The sequence below is a fragment of the Zootoca vivipara genome, chromosome 14 (assembly GCF_963506605.1).
Source record: "Zootoca vivipara chromosome 14, rZooViv1.1, whole genome shotgun sequence".
Taxonomy (NCBI): domain Eukaryota; kingdom Metazoa; phylum Chordata; class Lepidosauria; order Squamata; family Lacertidae; genus Zootoca; species Zootoca vivipara.
The window spans coordinates 49,758,399-49,770,659 of record NC_083289.1 but is presented as its reverse complement, the minus strand read 5'-3'; the positions used below and the strand labels follow the sequence as shown (position 1 = coordinate 49,770,659).

At 46.5% G+C, this 12,261-nt stretch overlaps 1 protein-coding gene across 2 annotated transcripts in view; it reads left to right on the top strand.

Annotated features, from left to right (window-relative positions):
* MICALL2 (MICAL like 2) overlaps window positions 1-12,261 on the top strand; it is a 61,177-nt gene that overhangs the window by 32,352 nt on the left and 16,564 nt on the right. The window contains exons 6-13 of one of the 2 annotated variants that reach the window (XM_060282492.1): window positions 1,150-1,839; window positions 3,349-3,617; window positions 5,202-5,280; window positions 6,055-6,194; window positions 8,864-9,016; window positions 10,339-10,403; window positions 10,907-11,030; window positions 12,070-12,160. In XM_060282492.1, coding sequence (XP_060138475.1) covers window positions 1,150-1,839; window positions 3,349-3,617; window positions 5,202-5,280; window positions 6,055-6,194; window positions 8,864-9,016; window positions 10,339-10,403; window positions 10,907-11,030; window positions 12,070-12,160 — 1,611 coding nt within the window. Of the gene's footprint in view, window positions 1-1,149; window positions 1,840-3,345; window positions 3,618-5,201; window positions 5,281-6,054; window positions 6,195-8,863; window positions 9,017-10,338; window positions 10,404-10,906; window positions 11,031-12,069; window positions 12,161-12,261 lie in introns of both variants that reach the window. The other variant, XM_060282491.1, reaches the window with a different exon arrangement.

Genomic DNA, 12,261 nt, shown 5'->3' with positions numbered 1-12,261 from the left:
GAAAAGTGCATTTATTTCAGTAATGCAACTTATTATTTTTTATTTTTACAAATGCTTTCTTTTGGAAATTCCACAGTAATATAACAAATAGTTACAATAATACAAAAATAAACATCGCTATTACATTTCATTAATGACATTCCATTTAGAATTGATCCGCCTTTGTTGTTGTTTAGTCGTGTCCGACTCTTCGTGACCCCATGGACCAGAGCACGCCAGGCACAACTGTCTTGCACTGCCTCCCGCAGTTTGGTCAAACTCATGTTCGTAGCTTCAAGAACAATGTCCAACCATCTCGTCCTCTGACGTCCCCTTCTCCTTGTGCCCTCAATCTTTCCCAACATCAGGGTCTTTTCCAAGGATTCTTCTCTTCTCATGAGGTGGCCAAAGTATTGGAGCCTCAGCTTCACGATCTGTCCTTCCAATGAGCACTCAGGGCTGATTTCCTTCAGAATGGATGGGTTTGATCTTCTTGCAGTCCATGGGACTCTCAAGAGTTTCCTCCAGCACCATAATTCATAATGATCCGCCTAATGACCAATAATTACAATTACAGTGGTGCCTTGCTTAACGAATGCCCTGCTTAACGAAATTTCCGCTTAACGAAAGGATTTTTCGAGCGGAGCTTGCCTCACTAGACGAATGCGTTTTACGAAAAATGTGTCTAGCGAATCGCGGTTTCCCATAGGAATGCATTGAAATTCAATTAATCCGTTCCTATGGGCAAAAAAAAAGTCGAAAAAAATTCAGTGCATTCCTATGGGATTCGCTAGACGAATTTTTCGCTATAAGAAAAGACCCATGGAATGAATTAATTTCGTCTAGCGAGGCACCACTGTACAACAAATAAAGGCTTGACATATCTTGCTTTGCATGTCATGCAACTATCTCATATATTGGTTTCACCTTTTAAGTTGCATTACTGAAATAAATGCATGTTTTGACGATATTCCGATTTTCCAAGTTTCACCTGTATCGATTAAAATAGTTGACTACTGGGGCTCAGAAAGGACTAGAGACTTGCTTCGTTCATTTTGAGAAACAAACGTGGAATCTTGTTATCATTTTCCGCTTCATCAAACGCATAATCTTAGGGCTGCTGCTTTCTGCGTAAAGTGCTCACCCTCTGTCTGCCATTTTTCGCCCCAGGTGCAAAGAGTGCTCTAGCACCCTCCAATCGGGAAACTACAAAGCTGGGAGACACGCCGGCACTTTTGTCTGTAACCGGCACGAGCAACCGACACCCCTCTGGGATTCCTTGTCCTCTGGCACGAGGGATGTCCCCACGGAGGATAAACCTCCCGCTCCCGCCTCCTCCGCACAGAACTACTTGAAGGGACTTGAATCCAAGACGCCAGCGCAGGAATCCGTGAAAATGAGCGGTGCCATGAAATCAGCAGCTTCTGAGCCACTGAACCCTGGGAACCACAAAGGCAGCTCTGCGTCCGCGAGCTCAAGTTCACATTGGTCAGACGTTACCGGGAACAAACCGGATCGTCTAGCCATCTCCAGCACCTCTCCTTCCCCACCGCGCTGGACACCATCGTCCGCCAAAACGCAGCAGGCACGGGAGAAGTTTTTCCAGGCCGGATCAGGGAGCTCGGGACTTCCTCCGAGCAAAACGGAGCCGGTTAAAAACCAAGGCTCTCTTTTGAACCCTCCTTGGGTCTCCGGGAGAGCATCCTTTTCCGGGACCCACACGTCGGGGTCCGGTCCGGATGTCGGCGAGAAGGACAGAGCACGGAGCGTCCTGATGCAGGCATTGCCAGGGCTTCAGTCTTCCTCCAACAGGACTAGTGGCTTCTCTAGCGCCTCGCCCGGCTCGACGGCATCCAGCACGTAAGTGCTTTGTGTCCCTCCTTCGGCGCCCCTGAGCGGGCAGCAGGTTCCCATCTCTGCACTAGGAAAGTCACAACCACCTGTAATCCTTTTGTGCTTGGAGGTATACTGCTCCTGGCATGGAGGTTCTAATTGCCTACATTGGATAATGGGAGGCTCGACCAGCCAATTCTCTTGCAAGCCCAACCCCCTACCCCTTCTGTTTTTAACATGCAACTGGAATAACGCTCGCCCCTGCGATTTGGGATCCTATACACTAGCGAGGCAAATGCGTGCATGTTTTACTGCGGTTGTAGAAATTGAACAAATTTCCGGTCTTCTCTACTACCCTCATATTAAAAAAGAACTAAATAAATCACAGGCTAGGTTTGGAAATTTGGGAGGGAAGTTTCAGCCTTTCGATGTACACACTGGAAATTTTATGAATGCAAGTTCTTTTCTCACTTTTTGCCAATTATTTTTATTGATTTTCCATAATTTGTAACAAATGGTCACCAAATTAATACAAATTCAATTCAAATTTAAAAGCTGACTTCCCACCCCCCTCTATTTTCCTCCCTCCTTCGCTGCTCCCAATAAAACAACTTTTCCAACTATCATTTCAAAATAAATCCATCCCTTCTCCCTATGGTTCACCTCCCTACACTGCTATAGTTTTTATACATTGTTATAACCTGTCCTCAAAATAGTTGAGTGGAGTGAATCCTCTTCTATCTATCTATAACAGTCGTTCATCAATTTTCAGACATTTCCTTCTGATGCTTCTTGAGTAACACTTTGCCTGAGAAAAACAGATCTTGCTTGCTCCCAGACAAGTTCTAACCCAACGGGATTTAGTGGGCAGCTAGACTGGTGACTGGGAGCGGCCGCCGAGACCACATAACACTGGTCCTGAAAGACCTACATTGGCTCCCAGTATGGTTTCGAGCACAATTCAAAGTGTTGATGCTGACCTTTAAAGCCTTAAACTAGGCATCCCCAAACTGCGGCCCTCCAGATGTTTTGGCCTACAACTCCCATGATCCCTAGCTAACAGGACCAGTGGTCGGGGAAGATGGGAATTGTAGTCCAAAACATCTGGAGGGCCGAAGTTTGGGGGTGCCTGCCTTAAACGGCCTCGGTCCAGTATACCTGAAGGAGCGTCTCCACCCTCATCACTCAGCCCAGACACCAAGGTCCAGCTCCGAGGGCCTTCTGGCGGTTCCCTCCCTGCGAGAAGTGAGGTTACAGGGAACCAGGCAGAGGGCCTTCTCGGTAGTGGCTCCCGCCCTGTAGAAAGCCCTCGCATCAGATGTCAAGGAAATAAACAGCTACCTAACTTTTAGAAGACATCTGAAGGCAGCCCGGTTTTTAAAGACTGATGTTTTAATGTATTTTAATCTTTTGTTGGAAGCCACCCAGCGTGGCTGGGGAAACCCAGCCAGGTGGGCGGGGTATAAATAATTTATTATTATTATTATTATTATTATTATTATTATTATTATTATTCCCTCCGATTGCCCATAGCAGCAAGCCATCTCCAGCCACCTCTGGCACACAGCATCTCGAGACGAAAAGCATCTCGGACTGGAAGCCTTCCAGGCCTGTCAGCGTGCCGGCTGCCACGGGAGATCCACGGAAAGGACCCCGGACACTTTCACCCGGCCTCGAACGTTCGCCCAAGGACCTGGGTGGCAAAGCGGGCATCGGGGTGGCCCCCCAGAGCAGGCTCAAGGATCAGCCCCCCAGCAGACCTGCAGCTGACTCTGGGCATAAACTGGACGTTAAGGTCTCCAAAGGTAAAAAGTGGCCCTTGCTTTATTTACTCATTGCATCCCGTTTTTCTCCATTTATTTATTCATTTCATGAAATTCATACGTCGCTTGATTGTAAACCACCTAACCAACCTCCAGCACTTTAGGAAAAAAAGATAAAACAATGAAGCTGAGAAACATTTACCACAATACTTTAAAACGTACAAAAAGTCAACAAACTGAAACAGATTAAAATTCTCACTGGCCTTTCTAAGCAATCTTGGAAAGCTTGCTTCAATAAGAATGCTTTTAGCAGGTGCTGAAAAGAAGACAGTGAAGAGACCTGCTTGATGTCAATAGGCAGGGAGTTCCAAAGTTGCCACACTAAATGAGAGTTCTTACCAATGTGGAACAGGTTGAATCATAGAATCACCGAATTTTAGAATTGGAAGGGGCCAGATGGGTCATCTAGTCCAACCCCCTGAAATGCAGGACTCTTTTGCCCAACATGGGTCTCGAACTCATAACCCTGAGATTAAGAGTACAGTCATACCTCGGTTTAAGTACGCTTCGGTTTGTGTACTTTCAGTTTAAGTACTCTGCGGACCCGTCTGGAATGGATTGATCCACTTTCCATTACTTTCAATGGGAAAGTTTGCTTCAGGTTAAGTACGCTTCAGGTTAAGTACAGACTTCCGGAACCAATTGTGTACTTAAACCGAGGTACCACTGTACAATGGTACCTTGGTTCTCAAACTTAATCTGTTCCGGAAGTCCGTTCCAAAACCAAAGCGTTCCAAAACCAAGCCGCGCTTTCCCATAGAAAGTCATGCATCAATAATGGATCAATCCATTCCAGACTTTTAAAAACAACCCCTAAAACAGCAATTTAACATGAATTTTACTATCCAACGAGACCATTGATCCATAAAATGAAAGCAATAAAGAATGTGCTGCAGTCACACAATCAATCGATTGGTAGCTGAACTGGGTTCTACAGAGTTACAAAAAGAGCCGCAATTTTTTTTTTTGCAAAAACAGACAGACCTCAGTGTAACACTCAAAGCGATCCCCCCCCCCAGGTCACCCGCTGCCGATGGCTGCCGACGTTCCTCCTGCAATTTTCCACGTTAAGGGGGGGGGGGCTGAAAATGGATTCTCCGCCCCTCGGAATTAAATAATGCAGACGCGAGTGCTGAACACGCACTATATTCTGTTAGTTTTCTGGAAGTGGCAATTTATGTTGTGTGAAAGCTCAAATATGGCGCGGGACTGAACAGGTTTGTGTGAACGCTGCCCTTAACTTGCATACTATATTCTGCCTAGTTACAGACAGGTAGCCATGTTGGTCTGCCGTAGTCGAAACAAAATAAAAAAAATTCCTTCCAGTAGCACCTTAGAGACCGACTACGTTTGTCATTGGTATGAGCTTTTGTGTGCACTTGGAAGTGTACCCGAAAACGTGTGCAGGCACACGAAAGTTCGTACCAATAACAAACTTAGTTGGTCTAGGAAGGAATGTTTTTATTCTATTCTGCCTGTGCTGCTCGCATGGAGGGTCGATGATCTGTGCAAAAGGTTTGTAAATGCCTTCTCATAGTCTCATTCGTGGATGTCTTCTTTCTCCAGCGGGAGCCACGAGCGTTACGGAAGAGAAATCAGAAACGCCAGCGGACTGGAGGTCCCGGCTGAAGCCGGTGGCAAACAGGTGAGTAGAGCAGGAGAAGAGGGGATTTTGATTGGGTGGAGAACATAAGATTGTGTTTGCAGACACACACACCATGGCAGACACACGCAACAAAAGTGTGCCATAGGCAATATATGGCAAAACATTTGGTGAGCAACCAAGATGGAATATCCCAGCAGATGGAATGTCCTGCAGAATAAATTGTGAAAATTGAGGAAATGTATGCACAACTGTATGAAGGACATGGGTGGTGCTGTCGTCTAAACCACTGAGCCTAGGGCTTGCTGATCAGAAGGTCGGCAGTTCAAATCCCTGCGACAGGGTGAGCTCCCGTTGCTCGGTCCCAGCTCCTGCCCACCTAGCAGATCGAAAGCACGTCAAAGTGCAAGTAGATAAATAGGTACCACTACAGTGGGAAGGTAAACGGCGTATCCATGTGCTGCTCTGGTTCGCCAGAAGCAGCTTAGTCCTGCTGGCCACATGACCCGGAAGTTGTACGCCGGCTCCCGCGGCCAATAACACGAGATGAGCGCTGCAAACCCCAGAGTCGGTCACGACTGGACCTAATGGTCAGGGGTCCCTTTACCTTTACCTTTATGCACGACTTAGTCTGCATAAATTGCACGGGTAAAATTCTGCTTTTATTGGCATGGAAAGTTGGTTTGTATTAGAGCAGGGTTTGCATTATTTGGCTAGCGCAGGATATAAGCGGCTCTGTCAAAAGCCCTTTTAGGGTTGTTGGGTTTAGAGGACTCTGGGCTCCTTCTACCAATGCTTGCTTCTCTCCTTTTGCAGAGTCCCTGGCCACGGTGACCCCAGAACCGCTCACAAACCTGCAGATGTTCACAGGGCAGCTGCTGACATAACTCTGAGTCCAGTGCAGAACGACAAAAAGCCAGCTCATTCAACAGCCTCCCTGGCGAATCGGGAAACTGGTATGATAGCATTGTAAAGGCAGTAAGTGCAGCAGCAGGATAGTTTGTATAGCATTCAACATAGAAACTGTGATTTGAACCACCTCAGCAAGTATCCAGTCCTCACTGAGGCTGTCAAAAAACCTAAAAATGGGGGGGGGGTTGTCCCTGTCGAAAGCCCAGACCCCCCCAAAATGTGTCCCTGGGCACTTGGTGCTAATGCAGATTTAAGAACATAAGGAAAACTTGCTGGATCAGGCCAATGGCCCATCTGGTCCGCCATCTTGTTCTCACAGTGGCCAACCCAGTGCCTACAGAAAACCCTCAAGCAGGATTCGAGCACAAGAGCCCTTTCTCCTCCTGTGGTGTCCAGCAACTGGTATTCTCCTAGCCCAGGCATCCCCAAACTTCAATTCCCATCTTCCCCGAACTACAATTCCCATCTTCCCCAAACACTGGTCCTGTTAGCTAGGGATCATGGGAGTTGTAGGCCAAAACATCTGGAGGGCCACAGTTTGGGGATGCCTGTCCTAGCCCGTAGCCACTGATAGCAATCTCCTCCATGCATTTGCCTAATCCTCTTTCAAAGCCATCCCAGTTAGTGGCCATCACTGCCTCTTGTGGCAGGGAGTTCCACAGTTTAACAATGCACTGCATGAATAAGCATTTTCTTTTATCTGTAGCAATTCCATAGCTCACCAGCCATCTGCTAGACAGAACATTAGACTTAGAAATATTTGACTAGTGAACCAGTGGCATCTAAGGATTCTTAAAACTGATCAGCTCCATATTTGAGACATTCACCTTCATAAAAGTGGGAAGAACCGGTTTGCTGCAGTAGCTTTGGGTGCTATCAATATGTGTGTAGTGGAGAATTTGTGTGGTCTGGGTCTCAGAGGTAACTCCTGGCAGGATTAATCTCTGTTGTGCCTGTTTTTCTACCGGAATGTTTCCCCCCCCCCAGTTTTGGGGTACTTGTTGTTGTTTAGTCGTTTAGTCGTGTCCGACTCTTAGTGACCCCATGGACCAGAGCACGCCAGGCACTCCTGTCTTGCACTGCCTCCCGCAGTTTGGTCAAACTCATGTTTGTAGCTTCGAGAACACTGTCCAACCATCTCGTCCTCTGTCGTCCCCTTCTCCTAGTGCCCTCAATCTTTCCCAACATCAGGGTCTTTTCCAAGGATTCTTCTCTTCTCATGAGGTGGCCAAAGTATTGGAGCCTCAGCTTCACGATCTGTCCTTCCAGTGAGCACTCAGGGCTGATTTCCTTCAGAATGGATAGGTTTGATCTTCTTGTAGTCCATGGGACTCTCAAGAGTCTCCTCCAGCACCATAATTCAAAAGCATCAATTCTTTGGCGGTCAGCCTTCTTTATGGTCCAGCTCTCACTTCCATACATCACTACAGGGAAAACCATAGCTTTAACTACGGTATACGGACCTTTGTAGGCAAAGTGATGTCTCTGCTTTTTAAGATGCTGTCTAGGTTTGTCGTTGCTTTTCTCCCAAGAAGTAGACGTCTTTCAATTTCGTGACTGCTGTCACCATCTGCAGTGATCAAGGAGCCCAAGAAAGTAAAATCTCTCACTGCCTCCATTTCTTCCCCTTCTATTTGCCAGGAGGTGATGGGACCAGTGGCCATGATCTTGGTTTTTTTGATGTTGAGCTTCAGATCATATTTTGCGCTCTCCTCTTTCACCTTCATTAAAAGCTTCTTGAGGGGTAGTATTTTTTTAAAAAAAGAAAAATGACACCCTGTATGCTTGTCTATTTGTTTTAATTCTGTTGTGTTCTTAACTTTCGGAAGTCACCCCTAGAAAGCTGTTGAAGGGTGGCGTCTGAGTTCCTCAAAATATATAAACCTTAGGTTGGATGGGCAAATGGGCAAGATTTTTTAGGAGGTGGGCTTTCCACACAGGAAGCAGGCTTGGAAATCTCATTGAGCAGGAGAAAATGATTGACTATGCAGAGTTAGCAAAGTTGACCTGCGGGATCTGAAACCAGGGAGAGACAAAGTTCCAAAAGGAATAGAGTAAATTCGTGGACTATATGGAGAAGAACTGTAGAAGTTTAAAGACCACTTATTCCACTTATACGAATTGGTTTTAATTAGATGGACTAAAAGGAACTGTGAGATAAGAGTGGGAAAGAAAACCGAATGATGGGAGGGAGGGAAGTCAAAGCTCGGCAGAGCAAAATGAACTAAAATAGAATCATAGCATCATAGAATCGTAGAAGTGGAAGAGACCACAAGGGCCATCCAGTCCAACCCCCTGCCAAGCAGGAAACACCATCAAAGCATTCTTGACATATGCCTCTCAAGCCTCTGCTTAAAGACCTCCAAAGAAGGAGACTCCACCACACTCCTTGGCAGCAAATCCCACTCCCGAACAGCTCTTACTGTCAGGAAGTTCTTTCTAATGTTTAGGTGGAATCTTCTTTCTTGTAGGTGGATAGAAGATAAAATGCAAAATTCTTGTTTGTTGTTTGTTGTTATTATTTGTTGTTGTTTTTGTTTGGTGTTGATTATTTGGAAATTTAATAAAAATTAGCTTTAAAAAAGGAAAGGAAATCTCACTGAGCAAACGGTTTTTCCAAGACTCCTTCAGAGGAACACGCTTCCTGCAGACTGGGCCGTGTGCAGAGTATCTCAACAATCACCTTTGCCTCTACATCTTTTTTTCATTGCAGCTTCGTCAGCTGATCAACCGCCAAAGAAAACACTGCTGGTGCCTCCCGTGGATATTTCCAGTGGCTGGAGGTCCCCCAAGCAGCAGTGGGAGGATATTGCCGCAACCAAGAAGGCCGAGGGGCTGAGCCCCTCCAGGAAGGCCGTTGCGCCCGGTAGGTTACTGCCTCCTCGCTGGACTGGCTTGTGTGTCATGCTAAGCCACGGTTTAGCCTCGCTGTGGAGCACCTCTGAGCTGCGGGCCATATGTTGTCTCCAAGAATCCTTTATGTGGCCCTTGGTGTCATGGAATTCTACTCAGGATTGATCCAGAGTAGATTCCAATGCATAGTTAACAGAGAAACAACTTTAACACATTGCAGGATTTCCCCAAAATAGACCAGAGGCAATTTAAGGAAGTTTTTAATGTTTGAAGTTTTATTCTATTTTTATTGTTCTGTTGGGAGCCTCCTAGAGTGGCTGGGGAAACTCAGCCAGGTGGGCGGGATATAAATATATTATTATTATTATTATTATTATTATTATTATTATTATTATTATTATTATTATTATTATTCCATGCAGAAGAACTTTACTGCTACTAAAGGCAAATGAGCATAATTGTCACAAATCCAATACATTCAGGATTGGCACTGTCCATAAGAGATCCAGACAACTTAAACTTACAATAACCTATAATAAGTCTAAATCAGGCATCCCCAAACTGCGGCCCTCCAGATGTTTTGGCCTACAACTCCCATGATCCCTAGCTAACAGGACCAGTGTTCGGGAAAGATGGGAATTGTAGTCCAAAACATCTGGAGGGGCGAAGTTTGGGGGTGCCTGGTCTAAACCTTGGCTTTGACAGAAAGCGATAACGGGACCAGTTTAAGCCGGCTGTACTCAGCTTCTCTGAAGGAATAACCCAAACATCAGGAACCTTCTGCTTGTTTCTTTCACACAGAGAAGCTTCCAGAACCCTCTTGAATTAAGTAGAATAGGAAATATCTCTACACATCAGATCAATACTTTTCATACTAAGAAATGCAAACTGCCACTTGGGGCCAGTGGAGTCTTTCCCAGCCTTACCAAGAGACTCCAAAGATTTGACCCTCTGCATTTGACCCTCTCCACCTAAACATTAGGAAGAACTTCCTGACAGTAAGAGCTGTTCGGCAGTGGAATTTGCTGCCAAGGAGTGTGGTGGAGTCTCCTTCTTTGGAGGTCTTTAAGCAGAGGCTTGTCAGGCATATGTCAAGAATGCTTTGATGGTGTTTCCTGCTTGGCAGGGGGTTGGACTGGATGGCCCTTGTGGTCTCTTCCAACTCTATGATTCTATGATTCTATGCTAACTGAGATACAGCCCTGCAGTTCTGCACTTCCTTACCTGATAGCTAGCAAGCCCTATCGAACGAGGTGGGGCTTGCTTCTGAGTAGACATGAACTGGGTGCTGCTGCCCGTCTGTGTAAGAGGCTTCCCTTTTTCCTCTCTTTCCAGTGAGGCCGTCTCCTCCTAGAGTCCTCCAGAAGTCTCTGACCGGTCGAGCGGTGTCTCCCCCCAAGGTACGGCCAGGAGTGAAGAAAGGCAGTTTTGTGCAGGGGTGGGGAGGCCTCTAGCCCTCGTCCAGGAGCAGTGGGACTCTGAATCCCATCAGCACCTGCCGGCGTGGCCAGTGATAATGGGTGATGGAGTCTATCAGCAGGTCATCCCATCCCTGATGTTGGGGGTGGAGAGGCTCAGATTTGCTAGAGGCCATTGGTGTGGGCCGATATTCCGTTTCTCAGCACGACCTACCTCGCAGGGTCGTTGTGCGGAACAAAAGGTGGCGGACTCTCCTTCAGGGGAGTTTTTTCGAACGCAGGACGGGTGGCCAAGTGCCAGGGATTCTTGAGCTGTCATTCTTGCAGCGGGGTTGGACTAGATGTCCCTTGGGGTTCCCTTCCAGCTCTGCAATTCTGCGAGGGTAACGTGGAGGAAGAGAACTGGATGGTTCTGCTCCCTAACGGTAAGGATTATATTGTCGTATGGCGTGCGTGATAAAGCGCGGCTATTTTGTTCATTTCAGCGCCACCCAGACTACATCCCCGAGGAGGAAATCCAGAAGGAAGTCCGGCAGATTGAGAAGGATTTGGACAAGCTGGAGCTCAAAGGGGTGGATATGGAGAAGGAGCTGAGGAACTGCGAGGGAGGTGAGGCAGGTCCAGGTGTCTTTGGGGTGGAGAGGCGACTGTGGTCCCCTGCTGTGGGATTTGTTACAGTGGTGCCTCGCTTAACGAATGCCCTGCTTAACGAAATTTCCGCTTAACGAAAGGATTTTTCGAGCGGAGGTTGCCTCGCTAGACGAATTCGTTTTATGAAAATTTCGTCTAGCAAATCGCGGTTTCCCATAGGAATGCATTGAAATTCAATTAATGCGTTCCTATGGGCAAAAAATAATTTAAAAAAAATTCCATGCATTCCTATGGGATTCGCTAGACGAATTTTTCGTTATAAGAAAAGACCTGTGGAACGAATTAAATTCATCTAGCGAGGCACCGCTGTATTCTTATAAGGGATACAGTGGTACCTTGGTTCTCAAACGCCTTGGAACCCAAACACTGCAAACCTGGAAGCACACGTTCCGGTTTGCAAACTTTTTTTGGAAGCCGAACGCGCTTCATTTTGAGTGTTACGCTTCCGATTTGAGTGTTACACTGAGCTCTTTCTGTTTTTGATATTTATTTTCCTTTTTTGTTTTTGCAGATCTTTTTGTTTTGTTTTTTGTGACAGTGTGGAACCCAGTTCAGCTACTGATGGATTGATTGATTGTGTGACTGCAGTATGTTGTTTATTGCTTTCGTTTTATGGATCAATGGTCTCGTTAGATAGTAAAATTCATGTTAAATTGCTGTTTTAGGGTTTGTTTTTAAAAGTCTGGAACGGATTAATCCGTTTTGCGTTACTTTCTATGGGAAAGTGCGCCTTGGTTTTGGAACGGACTTGCGGAATGGATTAAGTTTGAGAACCAAGGGACCACTGTATATGAAATATTGAAGCTTTTCCTTTGGGACGCCTGCCCGTGGTTTGCTTGGCGGGGTCCAAGATGTCCCCCATTCAAGCCCCAATTGGCTTAGTTCTAAGACTTCCATATTCCCGGATGTCAGAGTTTATCAAACCTCAGGCAGCCCCCCCCCCAAGCGAAGAGCTCAGAGCCAACTCTTCAAAGTTTCTTTGGTCTCCTGTGTGCAGATGAGAGCGAGGATGGCCTGATGGTGGAATGGTTCAAGCTGATCCACGAGAAGCAGCTGCTGCTGAGGCGGGAGTCTGAGCTGATGCACAAGTGAGTGAAGCCATAGAATTGCAGAATCATGGAGGGGCACCCAGGGGCCATCCAGTCCAGCCCCTGCAATGCAGCATGGCAGCTAAGGTCCGGAAAAGTTT